The sequence below is a fragment of the Dermacentor albipictus genome, chromosome 3 (genome assembly GCF_038994185.2).
Source record: "Dermacentor albipictus isolate Rhodes 1998 colony chromosome 3, USDA_Dalb.pri_finalv2, whole genome shotgun sequence".
In the NCBI taxonomy this organism is placed as follows: Eukaryota; Metazoa; Arthropoda; class Arachnida; order Ixodida; family Ixodidae; genus Dermacentor; species Dermacentor albipictus.
The window spans coordinates 112,443,297-112,464,572 of NC_091823.1; the positions used below are offsets into that span (position 1 = coordinate 112,443,297).

General features: G+C 42.6%; 1 protein-coding gene across 6 annotated transcripts in view; it reads right to left on the reverse strand.

Annotated features, from left to right (window-relative positions):
• The window catches only part of Pfk (ATP-dependent 6-phosphofructokinase), a 130,503-nt gene that overhangs the window by 60,130 nt on the left and 49,097 nt on the right, over positions 1 to 21,276 (reverse strand). For all 6 annotated transcript variants that reach the window (XM_065440267.2, XM_065440266.1, XM_065440269.1 and 3 more), the window contains exons 9-16: positions 20,923 to 21,048; positions 20,183 to 20,247; positions 12,491 to 12,572; positions 7,077 to 7,223; positions 6,653 to 6,723; positions 5,891 to 5,978; positions 2,884 to 3,036; positions 685 to 911 (exon numbers count right to left, since the gene is read on the reverse strand). In XM_065440267.2, the coding sequence (XP_065296339.1) occupies positions 685 to 911; positions 2,884 to 3,036; positions 5,891 to 5,978; positions 6,653 to 6,723; positions 7,077 to 7,223; positions 12,491 to 12,572; positions 20,183 to 20,247; positions 20,923 to 21,048 (959 nt within the window). The remainder of the gene's footprint in view (positions 1 to 684; positions 912 to 2,883; positions 3,037 to 5,890; positions 5,979 to 6,652; positions 6,724 to 7,076; positions 7,224 to 12,490; positions 12,573 to 20,182; positions 20,248 to 20,922; positions 21,049 to 21,276) is intronic.

Consider the following 21,276-nt stretch of genomic DNA (forward strand, 5'->3'; position numbering starts at 1 on the left):
ATGAAAAGCCCACAGTTGCCCTTTTGACATGCTGGAGTGAAGCTTCCAGCTGTGGAGAGTTCAAATGAATTACCAATTGCTATGCTAATTATGTTTCAATTAAAGTAACATTGCGATGTCTTTTTTATTTACAAATGTACTCTCCATGGCAAGAAATAAAAGTACACAAGTTGTTTCAACTTGCCTTGACGCTGAACTGCGTTTAGGCATTATAGGATTGAATAAAAGGTTGCTCCCACCGTGCTCATAGAAAACGTGTTCTGGTACTCACTGACATTACACGAAGAAGGACAAAGAATGCAGTGATATAACCCAAGTATGATGCTAGAAAAATGGATAATCATTGTATTCTGGAACAAAGAACTAAAGAGAAAGGTTCTGTTGAAGTTAAGACAAAATAGCAGATGAAAGCCGTCTCTCTGAAGCCTTGCCTACTGGCTAGATTTGTGCATGGCAAGATGACCAAAACATTGCGACTATTACTTCGAACTTGAAGACGTTAATTATCTACTCCTGCAAAGAGCAGACACTTGCAGAGGTGTGTATAGCCTTCTTCAATTCAAGCGCTGAGTAGCAGCACCACTGTCGGAACGTACTTGCATCGTCAGAACCATGCATCGTCTTTGCCATAACACAAGGGACACCATCATAATGTGTTAAGTAAGCCCTGTCGCATGCACGCACCTGAGGATGAGACCTCGTTGGACACCCTCGGACATCTTGACCTGCATGTGCAGCACATCGTTCATGAGGTCCTTGATGCCAAAGTTCTCCTCAAAGATGTACGCTGCATCGGCACCTCCAGCTAACCCTGCCAGTGTTGCCAGGTAACCACAGTAGCCACCCATGGTCTCCACGACAAACACGCGCCTCTTGGTTCCCTGAGCCGACTGGCGGATCCGGTCGCAAATCTGCAGTTCGGCAACAGGTCAGCATTGTGCAAGATCAGTTTTGAAGAAAAGCTCGAAGCAATAGACACCCTTGGCTTATCGTTACAGTACGCTTCGCTCAGAGCTGTGCACTTTATACTGACAAGTTGCACACAGCTGCTCAGCGGGAATGCCAGTATGCGTGCACCCAAAGCTCATTCTGGCAACAGGAAGTAGGACAGAGCCCTTGCTCCTCAGCTAAACCGACTTAGCAGAATGTGATGGTGCAGTCAGTGGGCTTGTCATTTTTCAGCTAAGCTGAGCTCAGGTCGTTTGAGTCTCTGCATAAACACTCGTAAAAATTTGTGAAACAAACGTCGTTCTTTGCAACACCAGAGCGCTGAAATGGGACTGGAGTGAGGTGACGCTCAGACAAAACTTTCCAATAGTACTACAAACTGCATTACTGATGCCAGTGTAACTATTATGCAGTTATTATGAACAAAGCTAGGCAAATTTGATGTGACATTCGTCAGAGAAGTAATAAGGTGAATTTTCAAGTAAACAAAAGTGTGCATTTTCACTTCAGTGTACACAAGAGACACTTAGGTACTACTATTGGGTAACAATTATAACTACAGCTCAGACTGTAAGAGCCATTAACCGTTCAAGTTTGATTCTGAAGGTTTTGTGCATGACGAACTGATGTGTAGCGGCTAGTGACACAAACGTGAAAATGACGTGATGCATTTTTCCACTGTGAAATGCATGGAGGGAGACTTGTATCACCACACTACTTCGTAGGTTCTGCAGAGTGTATGAAACAGAGTCTTTCCAAAGCCTATTATTCCCTGTCACTTAGTATCCTATATCCATATGAGCATTCAGAGTTCAGCTACTTCTCCTTTAGCTGATAAACCTTGCCTGCCAATGTGATCGCCAGCTGTTATTTAAAGATGCTAACTGATAACCTTTTGACATGGAAACAGATTTCAGATTTGGTGCTTGGGGAATTCAGAAGTGATGTGCCAGCAGCAGCAAATCACACAAAAAAATTTCTTCATGTAGTGGGGCCTTGTGGGGTTCGAAATGCTATATTTAATGAGCCAAAATCTTTTAAAAAAGTGTAACAAAATATTTCATTTCCTTAACTACTTTTATTTGGTTGTTGTCATTCCACCATAAGCAGATTCTGAAAGCAACAAGTCTGCATGTTGCCATGTGTTGTTCGCGAAAGTTCAATACACGTATTTTCTAATGTGACTAAACACTGAGTCTGCACTATGAGGCTGCATCCATTAACACGTGTCAATAATAACATGAACCTGCAACATGAACTGTTTTCTGTGATAAGGCACGAGGTTATGTTCTTTCCAAATTGAAATAAATACCGTGAGAGGAGGTGCGAATAGAAAGTCATTTTTCTTTTTGCAACTGTCATCTGTTCTTGGTTTCAGAAGCAGGTCAAAAATTTCAACTTGAGGCAACACATGACGAAAAAGCATTTTTTAGATATTATCAGAACAATAACAAACACCTTAAAACGCAATTCAAGTGTATTTTTAAGATTATGTTAGGTCATAACACAAAATGCAAATTTGTTGTATGCCAAATGGCTCAACGAAGGCTTGCCTTATAGCAAGGCATGCAAAAGAAAGAGGGGAGGGGTGGCAGAACAAAAGTACAGCTGTGCACCAACTAAACGAGCAAGGACATGCGCTCAGCATGTCCGTGGGTTTGCGATGCGACAGCAAATTGCAATTCTCAGAAAGTATTTTCTGTAGTTGTGGACATCAATCTTTTGAAGAGTTTTAATGTATGTTCTCGTCACAGACATATCTTTTCAATTTTTTTTTCACAGCTCAAACAACCTTAAAATAAAAGTTCCTACAAAACATCTGTACATGAATATGAGGCCATCAGCTTTAGATTAGATTGTAGCTGCAACTTGAAAAACAAAATACCGGAGAGGGTGACTCGGCGACAATGGTGCAAAGTCTCACAGGTGACTCACCTCGGTGATCTCGTTAAGTGCAGTGTCAGCACCCAGGGAGAACTCTGTGCCTGGGACATTGTTGCTGATCGTGGCGGGGATCACACACATGGGGATGCGCAACTCGGGGTACCTCTCCCGGGCTTCAGCAAACTGCAGCACTGCGTGGTAGCCCTAAAAAATCATGCAAGAATTAGGCGTTGCATATAACATCAAGCTCTAACGACATTAACCTTGTATAATGCTCTGGTTAATGTTCTGGATACTATAGACAAACCACTGAAGAACAGAAGGACACCAGCAGACAAGAACAACAGAGTGCAATATTACCAAATGTGCCACTAAAGATTCGGTTAAAAAGATGAGGGCAGCATGTCAGCTACAATAGAGAGGGAGTTTCCACTCCGTCATTCTTCACTGGTGTGTCCATCCATGTTTCGGTGAGCAGATATGCCAACTAGCTGAATTTTTCACTACACTTTATCTATGGTGACCTACATTTCTACCATCAAAACTTTTGAAAAAGATGCGTTGTAGTGGGCCAGTTGGTTCTCAGAATGGTGGAACACTGTGGTGCGAAGCAGGGCTGTGAACAAGGATTTGATGAACTGAGACGCTAGACACACACGAAGCATATACTGTCACCTGTTCAATGAAAATGACGAAAAAAGCATAAATAGCGAGAATAAGCAACTAGCACTTAGTCACATGGCCTTTCCTATCTGCATCAAGTTTGTGTACATGTGCAGCAGCAAGCACAACATATTTTTAAAAACATGTGCTTACTGCTGTACTGCTTAAACTTTGCATCAATATTTCATGTTTATGGCCTGGATTGTTTAATATAATACTTGGCATGGTTACTTGTCTGGTTTGTAAAGAAAAAAAAAACTGTGCAGTTGCTATTGTCTGCATCCTTTGTGGTGTCCACATCACACCCGACAAGCCCCGTCAGAGTAAAGGGAACCAATTTCGAATGCCCTGCTTTGCTGTAATGCAGGCATCAAAAGCAACCATAGACATCACGACTGCCATTTCTCAGCCACCACTTATGGGAAGGGGCATAGATAAAGGTGAATGCATATATATATATATATATACGTATATATATTTTTCCAGACAAACAGGACAAATAATAATTCCAAGAGTTATAGTGAACAATCCAGACGATACAATGTAACCTTGCTATGAAATTTAATGGAAGTAAAGCAGCGTTAACTCTGTCACACACAGAGGTAAAGGCCTGGGAAAATATTTTTTTAAGGTAATGTTATTCAACCTATACATTGTGTGAATACATATATTTTTTATGCACATTGCATCCATAAGCTTGTGTGTGTTGTAAATATGTGTTCATGTATGTATATGTTGGGTACGTATATAATGTTTGGCAGGTGTTGCCAATTACCATTAGGGGACACAGACCCAATCAAGCTGAACCAGCAGCATTTTGTCTGTGCAGCCCCATTATTGGGGGCAAGATCCACCACTTGAAATGCTAGCACCGCCATCGGCATGACATGGTTTGAGGGATCACGTGGATACAGCGGTCTTCTGATCTTCTGCAGCCGTGTCTTCTGCCTCGGAAGCGCTGAAGCGAGCTGAAAACAAAAGTTTAAAGTACCACCTGCGTTGCGGTTCTGATTAGGTGGGAAGGATTCTCCCACTTCGGGTGTCTGCTTAACAACACTGGCACTATAATAGGTAGTGGCTGCCTTTTAAGGCATCCAGCATGGTAGGCTACTACTTGCTGCTGCAGTGCCGGATGTATAGAACGGAGCTCAATGTCAGCCTTCACCTGTACCCACAGTACAAGAAGCTACGAGAAGCTTGAATAGTGAAACTTAGAATCGGCAAGCAGCCATTAGCTACAACTTGGGTGTGCAGTAAGCACTTCCACAAAGAAGCTTCTGCTACGACGTTGCGGGCAGCGATGTTCGTGGTGGGTAGCAGAAAGCACGCGTGGACACCCGCGCCTACTGGCTGGCTAATGTCACGACGATTTGGTCTATGAACTTAATGATGCTAGACACTGACAAGTTCACTGGAATGGAAAGGGAACACTAAAAAGCACATTAAAGAAAGGCATAGCATATGCTCATGCTTGTGTTAGCATGAAACAATGAATGTACTGGATTAAGAAAAATAAGCAGCGGGAAATTGCTCACTGAGAAGACCGATAAACATACAGTGCGATGTAATTAAAGAAATCGTATTAGAACGTCCAAGAATTTAGAAGAAAAAAGATTGAATCGTTGCGACGGCGCAACACAAGTCACCATAGACGTTGAAGACGTTAGTTATAATGATTTTTGAACAGCTCTGATGGTCCATGTAACAATGGTTGCTTGTGTACTGTCAAATGCTCATATGGTGCGACCTAAAGCTCACGGCACGAAGTGAATCATTGTGCGCGGACATCCATGAAGACACGCTGTTGGTCGCTGCGAACCCGTGTGATCGCTGCATTGGGGCTTTCTTCTTTATGCCCCATTTGGTTATACAGACAGCCCACTATAAGAACATATTCTGCATGGTTTGCTTTCATCGAGTGCCAACCTTTCATGCAGAATCCAGCAGTTCAGGGTACTCCATCGTGGCGACCGCACACAGTGGGCGTTCACTGTACGTATTCGGCAAAGAGAGGGTGTCTGCAAACCATTCTGTACTTTCTGGTTGCCTAAGATTATTTTGACAGTAAAAAGCTTTGCTCGTTTCGAGAATACTTACAGAAATCTCCCAGAGGTCTCCCGCATGGTGTTTTCATTAAGCAGCGACAACCAAACCTATGAGGAGCACGCCACATTATCCCTCACACTACGCAAACGAGGCGATACCGACAGACAGCGACTCCGTAAGCCCTCACCCCCAATAGGTATGTTATTTGGTGGCGAAATAACTTTCAACTTCAAAGCTAAAACTTTTCATTTGGAGTTGAGAATGTAGATGCTACCGAACTCAGCTTGTACGATAAAATCCATGCCAGCAGACTGCGGTAGACTGCGACACAAAAAAAAAGGTCACTTACCTCAAAGCCACCGATGATGAGCAGCGCCTGAATCCTGAACTCCTTTAGCTTGGCCACAACTTGCTCCATTACTTCACCTGGAAGTGTCCTACAGAAATGGGGAAAACGTGAAAAGGCACATGCATTACATTACAGTGCCCAGTGATAAAACAGCGAGCGAGCAAGAAAAGCTTAAGCAGGAGCCAATCATTTCAACAAGGAGATTTATCTTCACTAGGGCAAAAACTGCTTTCCTTGGCTGCCATTTATACACGGTGATTTATTTATTTAGACTACACCGAATTTTCAAACTGCCTATAGCCCAATTCTGGTCCTTGAGCTGGGTGAAGAGAGCTGCAGGCTTTATAGAATGTTGAGGTGATGGGAGGAAATAAACAAACATGCCATACTGGCACCACCTGCTTACATGTTAGCACTCTTTAGCATTCTTTTTCTTATTTTCTATTTCTTCTTGTGGCAGTGTTTTGCGCTGTTGTGTTCATTATGTTCGCTATGCTTCTTGAAAAGCAAGCATAGTGGTTCATGTGAAACCTCTCCCCAAGCAGTGCATGCCTGAAAAGCCAGATGCCTGGTTGGGGTGCTGCTTGTACCAGGCTTGCAGAATGCATTTTGCACCAACCGTACAATGTTTCAAAATTTTGATTCAGCTTTAATTTTAACAAGCTTCAAAACACATGCTGGTGCATTCATATGTGCTAGCTTGAGATTAGCCTAAAATGTTATGCACCGGCAAACAAACCGAAAAACAGAATTTGTGCCCACCGCTTTGTTCCAAGGAAGGCGCCACCTTGGCCAACCCAGCCGGCGACGTCATGCCAAGAGAAGGGCTGGATCTGTTGAGGGACACAAAGGACACAAACAAACATTTTTCTTTTGATGGCCTAGCCGTGTCTCGCGGTAGTGTACAGAACACACTTTTTACATTCCGTTAGAGGGCCGTGCACTCATTTGGATGCCTATTACCTAAGTAGTGTCAAATTCCAAATTTATGGTACCGATAATACAAACTTTTATGAATGCCCCTCGTATGTGTGTGCCCTTGAGCACCGACCATGTGCAACTCCTGTGTGTTCTCAAGAACACACAGGAGTTGCAATATGTTGCACAGGAGTTGCAATAAGTATCAATATGAATATGTTCTCAAGACATGCAAAATACCTTATTATAGAACTTAAAAACAACTCACGTTGCCCTCAACAAGGCCTTCAACACCATCGTGGATTCCATAAACAGTATCTCCACGGGTCAAGCAGTTCCGGACGAATGACCGGACAGCTGCATTCATGCCACAGCACGGAGCGCCAACGTGCATCACCGCCATCCGATAGCCATCCTAGAAATGGTGTCAAAATAAAGAAACAAAAAGGAAAGCAATGAGCACGCAAATGGTATGGAAAGGGGTATTTGTTTCTTGTTTGTATTAATGATTTGGTAGTAGGCCTTAAATCAACCATTAGACTGTATGCCGACGACGGTGTCATGTATCATACAGTGAGCATGTTAAATACCTCGGAGTTACGTATTCTGGGATGCTGTACTGGACTAATCATGTTAACTCAATTAGTGCGAAAGCTTACCGTCTTCTTCACTTTTTTCCGACGAAATTTTAAGCATTCTTCTTCATCACTGAAGGCAACCTTGTATTTAACAAACGTCGGGCCTATTCTAGAATATGCATGTGTTAGCTGGGATCCGTACACTAAAAACCTGGCAGACAAAATAGAATGCGTCCAGAAGCAAGCAGCACGCTTCGTAACAGAAAATTATATATTTATTATCAGAGGATCCGGAATACAGGAATGGTTGGGTTGGAAAAATCTCTCTTCATGCAGGAAAATCCTAAGATTGATATTCCTTTACAATATATACAAAAGTGAAACTGGTATCGACAAAACACTGTTCATTAAGGAGCCGCATTACCTTTCATCTAGGAGAGACCACGCAAACAAAATTAGACCTTATCAGTGTCACACCAATGTGTTTAAGTATTCATTTTTTCCTAACACGATTAACGATTGGAATGAGCTCCTTAATGAAGTTATGGCAGTGTCTAGTATTGAAAATGCTATTGAGAGCCATAGTCTTTGAGTGTTTTGTTATTCAGCTCTGCACACACGCTACTGTCTTTTTGTTAGTTACTTTGTTACTTACTTTGTTTGGTACTTTATTAGTTTTTCTTATGCTTCTGCGAGTTTCAGAGCTTAAACAATGTTGCATTTACTGATTTATTCTTTCGAGGTTGCTGAATATTTTTCTATTGTGACCCCCTGTATTTTAACCCCCCTACGATAATGTCATGCAGGCGATGTAGGTATACCGAATAAATAAATAAATAAAGTGTGGTGAACAAACCAGACACACCTCTCGCAATAAACATCAGTGGTGTCCGCAATGTTCTTTTGTGGCAGCAATGCACACATGCCCAGCTAAAGTAATCTACAAAACGACAGCCAAGCTCACGGCACTAACCACGAACATGCCTCCATGCATAGCAGTGTCTGCCTAGCAAATCTTATTTTTATCTTGTAGCTGGTATGCCTCACTGCTACCATTGGCAAGGTAGCAGCAAGCCACAGCTAAGCCAGAACAGGAAGGAGTTCTTTAATTTGGCTTTACTGTCACCAGGTGCTTGGTAAACACCTGTAAAAGAATGCCCCACCATGAGCAGCACAGAGTGCTTTTGTGGTTTTATTGCAAACGGATTGCAAGGAAATGTAGGCAGGTGCTTCTGATTGCAGTGTGTGCTGTGTTATGCAAGCATGCAGAACAAGCATGCTGCAGACTCCTGCAAGCTGCCATCAATAACCTTGAAGTTCTTGGTTTACATATTCTCTTCGCTGTGTCAACCTAAACTGAGAAGTCAGTTGGCTTAAAGGTGCTTTTACATTCGTCCAACAAGACAGAAGTTCAAGATAGAGGTCTGAAGTCATTAGCAGTGGTTGAACAAGGAAGGTCGCTGGCGCCAAGATTCCGACAGGTGGACTCCTCTTCGTCGAGGCAGAAATGCTGCTAAGGAAAGCAGTTGCTGCCTTGTCATCAAAACCTTGGCTCCAGCAACATTTTTTCTTCAACCACTGTTGATGACTTTTGCATTCATGTAATTTGTTCCTTTTTCCCTCTGGTAAGGCAATTTTATTTGGCTCAAGTGCTGTGATGACTCGGCCTAAAATAAATGTCCCACTATAGCGAGAACTCAGTCCAGACAAAATCCTATCTAATATAATGTTTTACTGTATCAGGATTCAGTTGCAGAAAGAATCCATTAATCAGACTGTTTTGTACACATGACTAAGCCTGCTGAAACATAATGTATAAATGACAGCATGACAACGAAAGCAATGAGGTGAGTTCTAAGTAAACTGCCGTGCAACAGAGAATCCTAGGCTCTTTGTTTTGGCTTGGCAACTCTACCAAGCTCAAAAAGCTACAGCACAGAAGAAAAAAAGGCCCTTAAACAAGTTACTGCGTGGTAATAGCAATAAAAAGAGAACAAGTATCACTCAGAAGTGTATAAGCTGTACCAAAAACAGTACACAAAACCGCTAACACCGTAATTAAAAGACAAACAACATTCACTCACATTTTTACCCTATATGAGAAGGCTACTAGTTCCTTTCTTTTTTTAATTGGAAGATACATCTGCTTTCTTTAAAGCAATTTCAACATGCTTATTATCGACACTCAGGGATAGTTTCAATACAGCTGCAACATGCACTCTTTTCTTGTGATAGTTATTTGTACCAGTCAACCAGTCAAGGTTAAGAATGCTTTCATAGGTGTCTTCATAGGGGAGATCAAGATTAGCTATAAAGTAGCCTAAAACACACTCCAAGCTGCCACTAGCCTTTGTAATAAAGTATTCCAAAAGCGCTCCCAAGCATAAATAATATTTTACATCAATACTATCTAATGTTATCAAGCAATGAGTGCCTTATAATAGCGTTCCTGGAGGTACCAAGGGTCACACATTTCCACAATAGAAACTGGACATGCTAGTTAACGCAAAAGTAAGCCCTCAATTCAACGTCACCATAACAGCCTGTTTGCACCCTAGATGTATCATATGCAGACATCTTGAAAATTATATTAAAATTCGGAGAATGCAAGTGACTGTGTGCACAAAATTAAATCCAGTTTTACTGGCACAAGTTCTAAATTCATTTATTTGCTGGAACGTTCATTCTATCGCAAGCAATAGATCAACAAAACAGGACAACAAATGAAGGTTAGATTAAACAGACATCGCATAGATACAACTAAGACACTTCCGAAAGCAGTAACAAAGAGTTTTAACCTGCCAGGTCACTGTTTTGAGGAACTTAAACTTCATATCCCACAGTCACACCTTAGTTTGTCCAGAGACAGAAAACATAGAGAATCTTATCTCATATACAAGTTCAATATACTGCAACCAACAGGTATTAATTTTAGATTTTGAAAAGCATTAGCTCTCAAAAAGATCTGTACAGTAGACTTCCGATAATTTGCCGCCGATTAATTCAATCTTTTGATTAACTTGATCTCGACTAAAGGTCCAGGCAAGCGCCCATGCATTTCTATGGGCCCTAACTTTAATTATTTCAATCCCGAAATTGGCTTCAGACCCCTATGGCAACCCCTATGGTGACCCCTTCCGACCCATATGTTGACTACAACAGTGACCCCTTTAGTGGCAATACGTTTCGGTGGAACTTAGGGGACAGTAAATGCACTGAACACACATCCTCTCCCGTCAAGAACGCCTATTTTCAGCCTGTCGTAGAAAGATTTTCAAGCAATAACTGCAGCTTACTATGTCTGATTACGGTGTTTACGATCAAGGCCTTTTTATTTTTCTTTCTTTCAGGAAGAATGGGCCGCAAATTGCCAGTGCAGGTCAATCAGATACAAAACCAAAACTGCCTCTGCAGCATTTGTATGCTTTAGCGCATAACATAAATGTAGAACGCTGACTAAAATGGTGATGCTGACTTTAAAAACTGTGCGGAAAAATTGATGTTAGGAAACTGGTTGCCATTATGCAATGCGTAATTTTCCTGATAAAAAATCAGGTGCGTGCTAGACTTCTACATTGTTCAGGAGCTTCAATGTAATTTCTACACTAGTTTCCTACATTAGAAACATAGAAAATAGGCATGCATTTGATTTAGGGGTCTGTTAGATTCTGGAAAATACTGCCAAATGAATTGGTGCTGTGTTTCGAGTTTTATGCATCTTGCTTAATTAGACTCGCCAGATAATTTGATCAATTTTGTCAGTCCCGTTAGGATCAAATCAATAGAAGTCGACTGTATTCGTATGTTTAAACATAACTGAAGACATCTTTCTAAAACTTTGTTTTTTGTACTAATTTTTGCTTCCTCTAACTTCACTTTTATTAATTCTTTTTTTACGTGTTCAAACAGCATATCTTATTTCCCGTTTCGCACAAAGATGGGTTCGTCGTATTGTCAGTGCTGCTTGCATGTCTGGATCTGTTTACAATTTTCTCAGCCCTGCTATTAAGCCAACAATAGTTCCCCTACCTATTGCCTCTTTGTAACGAAATGCAGCCCCCACACCTTTTTTCCTTTTCTCCCCCCAACCCTTTTCATTTTGAATAATTTAACTTCTCCTTGCTACCTACACCAGCTTATTCTCCTCCTTCCACACTGAGGGTGGGGAAGAGTGAGCTACGCGTACATAAAGACACTGCTAAGGAAAGTAGTTTCTGCCCTGATGAAGACATCCTTTTGTCGAAAAGTTGGTTTCAGGAACAACCCTAGAGCAACATACTGCTCATCACTTCAAGCCTCTGGCCATCTTCCTGTAAACCACTCTTGCTTTGGGCATGTAGGTGTATACAATACGAAGATGTCATACGAAGATGTTAAGGAAAAAAAAAAGAAGAATGGGCTAACTGACCATAGGGCCCAGAGCTATGTAGACAGTGCACAATGAAGTCAGTTTGGGGATTAAAAATGTATATGGCCTTGTTTTCTATCTGTGCTGTCAAAGCATTTTCTAGTAGTGAAAAAAGAAATAAGCCCATAAATTAAAAAGTCACGATGCCCATTGTTCCATAATAGAAGCGAAATGCGGGGCAGGAGAACATGCATTGATCTGGATGCTTGTGCAACCGAACAATGACACTTTTGAGAACTTCAAAGTTCCCTGGAACAAGCCCATGAACTACTGGGACGCAGAGTGACTTTGGTTCACATGCTGTGAGCCACTGATGTCTTTTCTGACATTTCACAGACCTTTTTGTACATTTGTTTATTCATTCTCATGCTTTCAATCATCTGGAGACATTACGGATAGAAGAGCCCAAATAGAGACATGCGTGCCAGCAACAGTCTCTATACTGAAACCGCACTAAGTTTTCAACACAGCATGCAGCAGGGAGAGGGTCACCATTTAATGCAGGGATGGAACTTTAATAGATCAAAAAGTTACAACGATAATGCACAGGTAACATGCTGCATTATATTTCACTCACCCTTTTTGGCACCTAATCCCAGTATGCATTGAAGTCAAAAGGATTTTTTTAGCTGTCAACTGAGACATCTACGTACAGGTTGCTCAAACAACACAGAAGATCTGAGAAAGACAACCTACCAAGAGAGGCTTGTCCATGGCAGACTTTGGGGGATTCGACCTTGTCAGCATGCGATATGTCTGAACATTCCGCTCAAAGCTCCTGAAAAAAGCATGTTATACACACAAGTGCTGTGTGATCATGACATAACAGTATGCACAAAATCAGTTATTTATTTATTGACTGATTGGGTTTAACATCTTTAAGCAACAAGGGGGGCCATGAGAGTAGTGCAGAACTTTGTATGAACTTTAACCACCGGGCATTCTTTACAGGAGTCCTAAAAATCGACACCAAACCAGAGTATGATAGCCAAGTATATATTTAAACATAAATTTTCCTACATTTGGCAAAAAATAAACATTCTTTATAAATAGAAAAAAAAATGAAGGCTATGTTTTAATTTCTTGAACTTTTCATCAAAATCACGATGTTTGTATATAAATGTGGCACCCCGAATTTCATTGGCGTAGCCACGAGGAGGGGGAGTCAAACCCCCACCTTCCTTGAAGTTTTCTGATGAATCGCCTTCCCCCTTTCCTAAAAGAACAGAAAGTTTCAGGAAGTGGGCTCCAAAAGAGTGACATGGATGAAAGAGTAAGCTTGAACGTGAAAGCAAGGTGAGGGTTAGTGGCGGTACGAAGGGGGAGGGGGTGTCATGCAAGAGATATCCTCTCCTATGCACAGAATATTGCGGCCCTACAGTGCGCCTCTACCTCACCCCAGACTGTGTTAACCATAACTGCTGAGAGGGGATCAATGCTAAAAATTCCACACACAGATCAATATGGGCGAGCATGTGCACAAAAAGCTTGGGGGCATTGTTGCTCCCCACCAGGCCTTCGTGTTGTTGAAGAGCTTCTCATTTCTGGTACTGGACCAAATCATTGACCATGCTGCATGGAAGAAAAGCATTCCGAAAATAATTTGACATGCTTGTCTAGGAGACGAATAATAAGCATCTCCCCCCCACCTTTTTTCTTCTTTCTCTTTCCTTTGTCTCGGACTTCCATTATGTTAATAAACTTGAGAAGTGCTTGCTGTTAGGCTAGTTTGTACCCCCGCTGGTAAAAATGAAAACATGGCAAAAAAGCAGGACAAGAAAGGAAGACCACAAGAACGTTGAGTTGCACACGGCAAAAGATATCAAGGACGGGGGGTGCTGGGTCAGGGAACCTAGGAAACTGCCATAACAAACAGGTGGGAAAGTAAGTGAATGACCTCAAAGTCCACACAGAAACATAAACATAGGACTGTTAAGAGCCACTGCGCCATTCGACAACCCAGTGGGTGTTGAAGAGTGTGACTGATTAACGGAAAATAATTTTAAGAAGGGCAGTGTGGCGATGGATACAAGGAAGGGGGGGGGGGGGGTTGCACAAAACAAGGCGTCAAGGACAAAGCTGGCAGATGATTATGGACGTAAGGAGAACCTCTTGTCCCTCTCCGATCGTTCAACACCAGACGGACGGCCATGGCTAGTCGCCTGGCTTAGGCTCACCTATCCCATCGTAACACGTGCTGCTTGCTGCGGAGAGTCCATCCTAACCAAACATCTCTGCAATTTTCAGATTAGACGGGTGTCAGGAGACATGATGCTTTCAAATCACTCGGAGCTACTGGCCCTTATTTTACTGTCATCTACAGACGCCGTAATTTTCACAAACGCTTCAACCAGGATGCAGCCGTGCTGTGGACCATCTGCCTCCTTTCCGAGTGTTATTAAATAACAATATGCATCGCGTGATGACTACAACATTATTATGGCAACTTACTTCCAAACGTCTCCAAGAAAAGTTGGACAGCAGGTAATCGAAAGTGAGTGAAACTTGCATCATATGATACTATCCGAAGTTTTAGTGTAAAAAATCGTTCCTGTATTTTTAAATCTAGAGTAATATAGCATTCCCACAATGCCAAAAGCGCAATTGGGAGATAGGAGACCTGCAAAATAGTAGCTGTGGCCGTAACACTCACTAGAAGATCTGGCTGGAAAACAATGGTGATCTCTACTGTTACTTGGGCTGCAACGAGTCTGGCCTGCAAATAACAAGACACAAGACAGTGTGCTGTCTTGTTTTTGTTTGGACCCGTTTCTAGCACTGTTCGTTTTTTCAGGTCATCTACCAGCTAGGTAATTGACCTACATTGTATATAAATGCATAGATTTGTAAACAAGATGTTACTTTTTTAATCTCATCATTTTAAGGGGGGATATGGGGATCAAAACTAACTTTTTTATTTACCAGCCGATCTTGATGAAATTTTGCACAGGGGTTAATAATACTACATAAACAAAACTGTGAAAATATGGTGAAAATATGGCTGCAATATCTGAAGTGCTTTAGTGTTTACAAAATTTTTCTGCTTTCATTTTTGCAAAATGCCTGCACACCTGTATATTGATGCTAGGAGTTCAAGCAAACATTGATAACACTCCTATATGTATTCTCCACACAGTGACATTCCTGTAATTTTTTTAGCCTAACAGAATTTTTTTATATTTTCATTCTTTGGCATCTACTTCAGTTGCATGAAAATCTCGACTGTGAAAACAAAAGATAACAAATTATCGAAGCAAGTATTTTGAAAACAAAACATGTCACTGTGTGCAGTGGTGCACTATGAGTGTAACAAAACAAACGGTGTAAAAATATTCATAACGGTGGCTGAGATATTGGCTTTGCAAGTTGACCTTGGTGGCAGAAAAAAGTTTTGAGAAAAAGGCGTTTGAAGTTCTGGGCCATATTTATTCGACTAGAAACCACCGGCCTTGTAGGTGCAGGTGTCAGGTTGATCTCTTGGCTTCTTGGATCTTTTATGCTTGCTTTCATGTGCTTTTTGTGCCCTCTTCTTGCACAAGGCATCTTTCTTAGCCGCTCGACTCGCTTGAGTCCATCGCCACCGAGCATGCCACTCCAGCCGTAAACCCCATCTTCCGTTCGTTTGCCGGCACAGAACCAAGTGACGCGCGGACAGTGGCGGCTGTCATATTCAACACCTCCGACAAGATTACTTGTGACTAAAGATGCGACTGTATGGTGCGACCGTTGCCGATGCACGGTTCGTCTTCACGGCCGGCAGACGCACGCGCTTGGACCGCACTTTCGTCGTTCATCTCGGTGACGGCGGTGGCACAATCGGGGTACGTCGCGGAGCATTTGCGGGGCGTTGCAGGCCCGGAAGCATCGCAAAAGGCCGTTATTAGTTCGGTATAATCACCACTGGAACTCAAGTATGCAACAGTCTGCGAACTGCCCGGCAATGCGTCGATAGTCTAAGCTCGCGCGTGGACGCATCTCTGCTAGGACTACTTATCCTTCGGAAGTTCGGCGGCTTGCGCTTGCGGCTGCCGAAGCGGTGCTTGGTCGCGTATTTCGTCGTCCACGTCCGCCCAGTGATGCTCGAAACCACAAAATGAAAATAGAAAACTCAAATCCGAATAAAGCGATGAAGCGGCGGCGCACCTCGAATATCCAACACGTATACAAAGGGGCAGCAGCCAGCGCGCGAAGAAACGGGAGAAGCAGACGCCGCAGCAGCTCGCCTCCGGAACCGGCCAATGGGGCGGCTCATACAACGCACGTGACGGAGCAAGCCAATCGGCGGCCGCGACAAGCAGCTACGCGACCTTCAGACTTTTTGCTTTTTTATGCTTGCTCTTCTCTCTATCAGGAAACGAAAGAGAGGCGTCAAAAGGCGAAGAGGCGCGCTTTTCAACGGTACCAGCATGGCCGCGCCGCGCACTGCCGTTCCGGAGCTAGGGACGCTTGAAAACAGCGACTTTTCCACCGATTTTCACGAAATTTTCGCTGTATTGCCTTATGTATATATTTATTTATGGTACTTAGCAGTCGTTTTCAGCGGAAATACTTGGAAAACTTATAGAAAAGGGGTCAAAGATTCAATATCTGCAACTTTCTAAAAAGTGATTTTTGGGTCGTTTTTCAAGATTTGATCCCCGCGTCCCCCCTTAAAAAACAACATAAGGATGATAGCATAATTTGACGTGAAGTGGCTGCACACTTCAGCAATGAAAACATTTGTCAGAAGTGTGTGTCATTAGTTTGTCATTAGTGTGTGTTTCGGCAATGCAAAAACGTGCATCCTCGTTAAAGCATTCATGTCCGGGGAGTGCAAGGAGTTTGTCTTTTAGAGAAAGGTGAAGGTGTTGGAGAAGTGGCACTTGTCAGCTGAGAGCCCCCCCACCAAAAAGAAATGTTTGGCTATGCCACTGCCGAGTGTGAAAGCATATTTTTTTAGTTATTTAGGCCATTTTAGTACAGGAGAAACCTTCAAAACCCCTCACGTCGAGTTGTTCGCTCCTTTAGAATGCAGCGTAGTTCTTGTTTACCAACGAACGGTTAACTAGCCAATATAGCAGGTGCAGTCAATGTCCATGATGTCACAGATAGCTTGTGTGGAAATTTTAGAACTGGAATCACCACCAGTGTTTCATTTTAGCATTTCTTCTGGTGTATTGAGTCTTCTCCTAGTAAACAGCGGCCATATCGCTATTGTAGAAGCACTGTTTACAAATAAAGCTGAGCTTAGCTTGATACAGTTAGGTCTTGACATAACGAACTTCAATATAACGAAATTCTTGATATAATGAAGTATTTACCTTTATATAGGTTCTTATCTATAGAACACTATGTATTTAGGACCTCAATGTAACAAAGTGTGTTTCAACACGATTTCAATATAAGGAAATTTCACTGCCACCAAAGAAGAATACCAAGACGATAAATGGAGACTTCCACAGATGCAGATGGTCAAATGGTTGAATTACACATGGCTGCTTGCAAACGCACCTCTCAAATCGTGTGCGATGTGACCAAAAGCGACCGTCGAAGCAGAGCAATGTCTTAATCCGTATAAAGTCCGAGAGCGATAAGATCCTGTCACACCCTGCACACTGTACGCTTTGAGTGCGAGCGAACGTGGTGAGCTGAAAAGGATGGTGATTTGATGAGCTTCATCTTTCTGTGCGAGCACAGGGAAATGGGGGAGGGCAGTGAGCTCGCAGTACCGCTATCAAGCATGCGTGAGGAGGGGGCAGGTTGCTGTGCATCTTTTTTCTTAATTTTGCTTGACTTTGCATGGATGTCAGCATGGCTGATTGTGTATGCAGCCTGCCTGCCCTGTTTTAGAGCTAATCTGCTGCGTCTGCAAAGAGTGGGTGTGCTGAGATGGCATGGCATCATGTGCATTGTCTTCCTGCATGTTTAGTACTGGAGTATGAACGCCGCCCCCTACCACTCTGTAGTGTATGCGGTTTGGTCGTGCTCATCTCTCTTTCTATCTCCCCTTTCCTCTCTCTCTTTCTCCTTTTATCCCCCCTTCACCCTTCCCCCGTGCAGGGTAGTCAACCGGAACTGCCTCTGGTTAACCTCCCTGCCTTTCTATGCATCCTTTTCTCTCTCTCTTTAGTACTGGAGGCATAATGTCGAGTTTCAGAGACTCGTTCAAGCGAGAGGCAGATGAAGCATTTGCTCTGGCACTTTTCATGATAACATCGTCCCACTGTGAGTGACACTACAAGTCACGGGAGCGAAGTGGATGTGAAAGTGCGGATGGCTCTTCTTCATACCGTCAGTGTGAAGATATCGTCGACATGGCATGAAACCATATCTTTCGTCGCCGACTTTCAAATTCAATAGAATGAATTATTTCCTCATTCAAATTTGCTTTTCCCAATTGTGTGATAATTCTGAAAATTTTGTGGCCCCTTCCCTGTAAGAAAAGTCCATCATTGACTGTACTTACTTGCATGAAAGGTTGAATTTCAACGTAATGACATTTTGATATAATGAAATAAATTGCCAGTTTTATTGACTTTGTTATATAGACCAAACCAAAGCCAGCATGCAAGCATTTCTGCATCAATTCCTATCGAAATTGAATCATTTGATTTATTTATTTCAATACCTAAAGAAAGAAAGTATGCATCTATAAGCAGTATCCACAATACCTTCCAATGGTAGGTTCAAATGTGGAAGTAAATGAGAATGGTGACGACTGAGGTGGGCAAGTGGTTCCATTCACTGGCTGCCTTCAGAATGAATGAGTAAAAAAACAAATGTGTGTACCAAAAAGGAATGCAAACCTTGCTGTGGTAATCAATGGAAGATTACACATAACTTGGCTCACTAGAAAGTTAATTTTTCAGGTCTGTAATTACAAAATAACTTGTGGAACAATGATAAATAGGACATTTTCCTGCACAATGAGAGGTTAAGTGCAAAGTGAGTTTCATAAAAGATACACCACAGGAGTGGGAATAATCTGACATCCAATTGATTAATTGAGAAATGTGTACATCGTTAAGAGAAATCAAGTTTCTGACATTGTTCTGAGTACCAGAATGCCATAGTCACTGAACTATTAAGGCAGGTAAAAACTGTGGTGGAAAGCTATGGTTTAATTTTAGTGATCTGGGCTTCTTTTTAATGTGCAGCCAAAGCATAGTGCACGAGTGCTTTTGCACTGCCCCTACAGCAAATAGGGTTGAGATGTCACGGAATCAAATCCGCAATCTCATGCTAATGGCAAACCAGTTCTGCGGAAATCCATAAAGTTGAGAAGCTTTGCAAAACAGAAAAATTGCTATCGGCCGAGAGTAGCACACTCAGTAGCAGGACATCATAGCTGCTGCAGCCATTGCAGCAGGTTTTTTTCAGTAAAGTGCACAAAGCTTTTGATACCCTTTTTTGACGTTGGAAGCGTTAATCTTGGAATCTACAAGATGCTCTAAAGTGTGTACCTGCCAGCCTGTGAACATTATAAGTAAAAACTGCAATGACACAAGACTGAAGAGGTGGGGGAAGCGGGAGATAACAGGCATTTTCTTCTACAAGCAACCCCTTGATCTTAGATTAGTAACATTTTAAGTGACATTGCTGCTGCCGATATTGCCTTGCATAAAATTTTTTGCATAACTTGTTTGCATAAAATTGCTTGAAGCAAGTTCCAAGAGGAGGTGTGGTGACCAGTGAGAAATATTTTTTCACAAGATTACTTTTTGCAAAACTTGAAGCAACATTCGTAAAATGAGCCAAAATTTGTAAACTCTGTGAAAAAAATTGGAGGACGCTTAAGCTTCACCTTTAAGAGTGGAATGCAATAGCATCCAAAGATTCCAGATTGCTTCTCAAGCTTCCCGCCAACTGCAGCTTGTGTAACCGTAATGCTTTCCTGGAAACGATGGTGGCGAACGCTATGCACGAGGGTGAGCTTTCTGGTTATTTTTGTAACACCCACCCCCCTGCATGGCAGGTGCCGCTGCTGCCACGAATTCATGTAGGCGATCTCCATCTGGATGATGTTGCAAGGAATAGAGCGGGGTGCGCCGCTCCTACTAAGAAAGACTTAATGGCGCAGCGGGAAAAAAAAGAGTTTGTGTTCGAGTTTCCATGTAACAGAATTATGTTTTCTTCTATATTCAAATTACAATCTGATGCTATCATGTCTGTAGGCTGCGTGTAAGTCGTATCTTATGAATATTCTGATGCATTCTGGGTAATTCAATTAGTTCAGTGACTCCCATGTGCCATGTGGAGGGCCTGCATGGTTCGGGATTATTTTTATTTAATGGACAATGTTGCAGACACCGATACTGGATTTTCTGTGACAAGGGGCCCTTAATGCTATTGCATTAAAATGCTGCAGAGTTGGTAGGCACGAAAATGGTGTTGGCCGCTATAACTTACCTGCCCCGCAACTGCACTGCCTTCTGCCACTCCTTGTTGGCCATGCACTTGGCAACAGCTTGAGTCTGCACAGCAAGATATTGCGCAAAGTTTGACTCTGCTGGCTGCTGCTGCACGAGGCAAAGCAGGTAATCTTCTGCAAATTAAAGCCACTCTGCAGCACCTCTTACCATGGTGGCCATTTTTGCATCCCCCTCTCCACCCAACTTCCCCACCTTACCAAATGCACTTGGTCTACCACAGTGCAGTATGTGTGGCCCGTATGGTACTCTGTTGGTTCCGTGCAGTGCTCCTCAGTGTTCTACAGTAAAGACCTGCTTTCACCGCACTCTGAACTGATCTTGTCTGCCTTTTATGCATGCTTTGAAATTTTTATGAGGAGTCTGGAACTTCTTCACTCACTTTTTACTGCAGATAAAGCATAAGTGGTGTACAGCTTATGTGGCATTGCACCATGTGTAGAGCTGCCATCAGAATTAATTTGAACAAAGATGACACATCTATAGTGACTTGACTTTGTTTGTTTGTTAAAGTATGGGCTGTAAATAGCAAACATTGAATGCTTTGGAAGGCACATTCAAGGCGCCCCAACCAGAAATCGTTAGCACATCCTGCAGGAGAAGCAAAAAAAGTGCCCGATTAAATTTTGTTTTGCCCTAACCCTATGGCACAGCATTGTAAAGCTTTTTAGAGACTCTCTTCCGAGCAAAGCGTCAGGAAACAATGGTGTTGGTACCCACCTTCTCTACACACTGCATAAGCGGCACTCGCACGGCTTGATTGCCATCCAGAGACACGACACAAGCCTCAGAGTCTGGTTTAGCCTCGAACAGGGCCAGGACGGCCTCTGCACCCATTCGGCAGCCCTGCATTGAGAAAACGCCGGTTAATGTTAATGAGTGCGCATTAGCATGTCGGATAGCAAATGCACCTTGTACGATATAGGACATATTCTCCAAAACTCTTAGCAAAAGGCACTTTTGAGAACCACTACTAGGAGCGAAAGAGACCATAAAGTTTTCATTAAAGGTAACAGCATTCGAGAGTGGTAATGCAACAAGTGGTGTCTGGTGTCTTGATACAAGCAAAGGTGT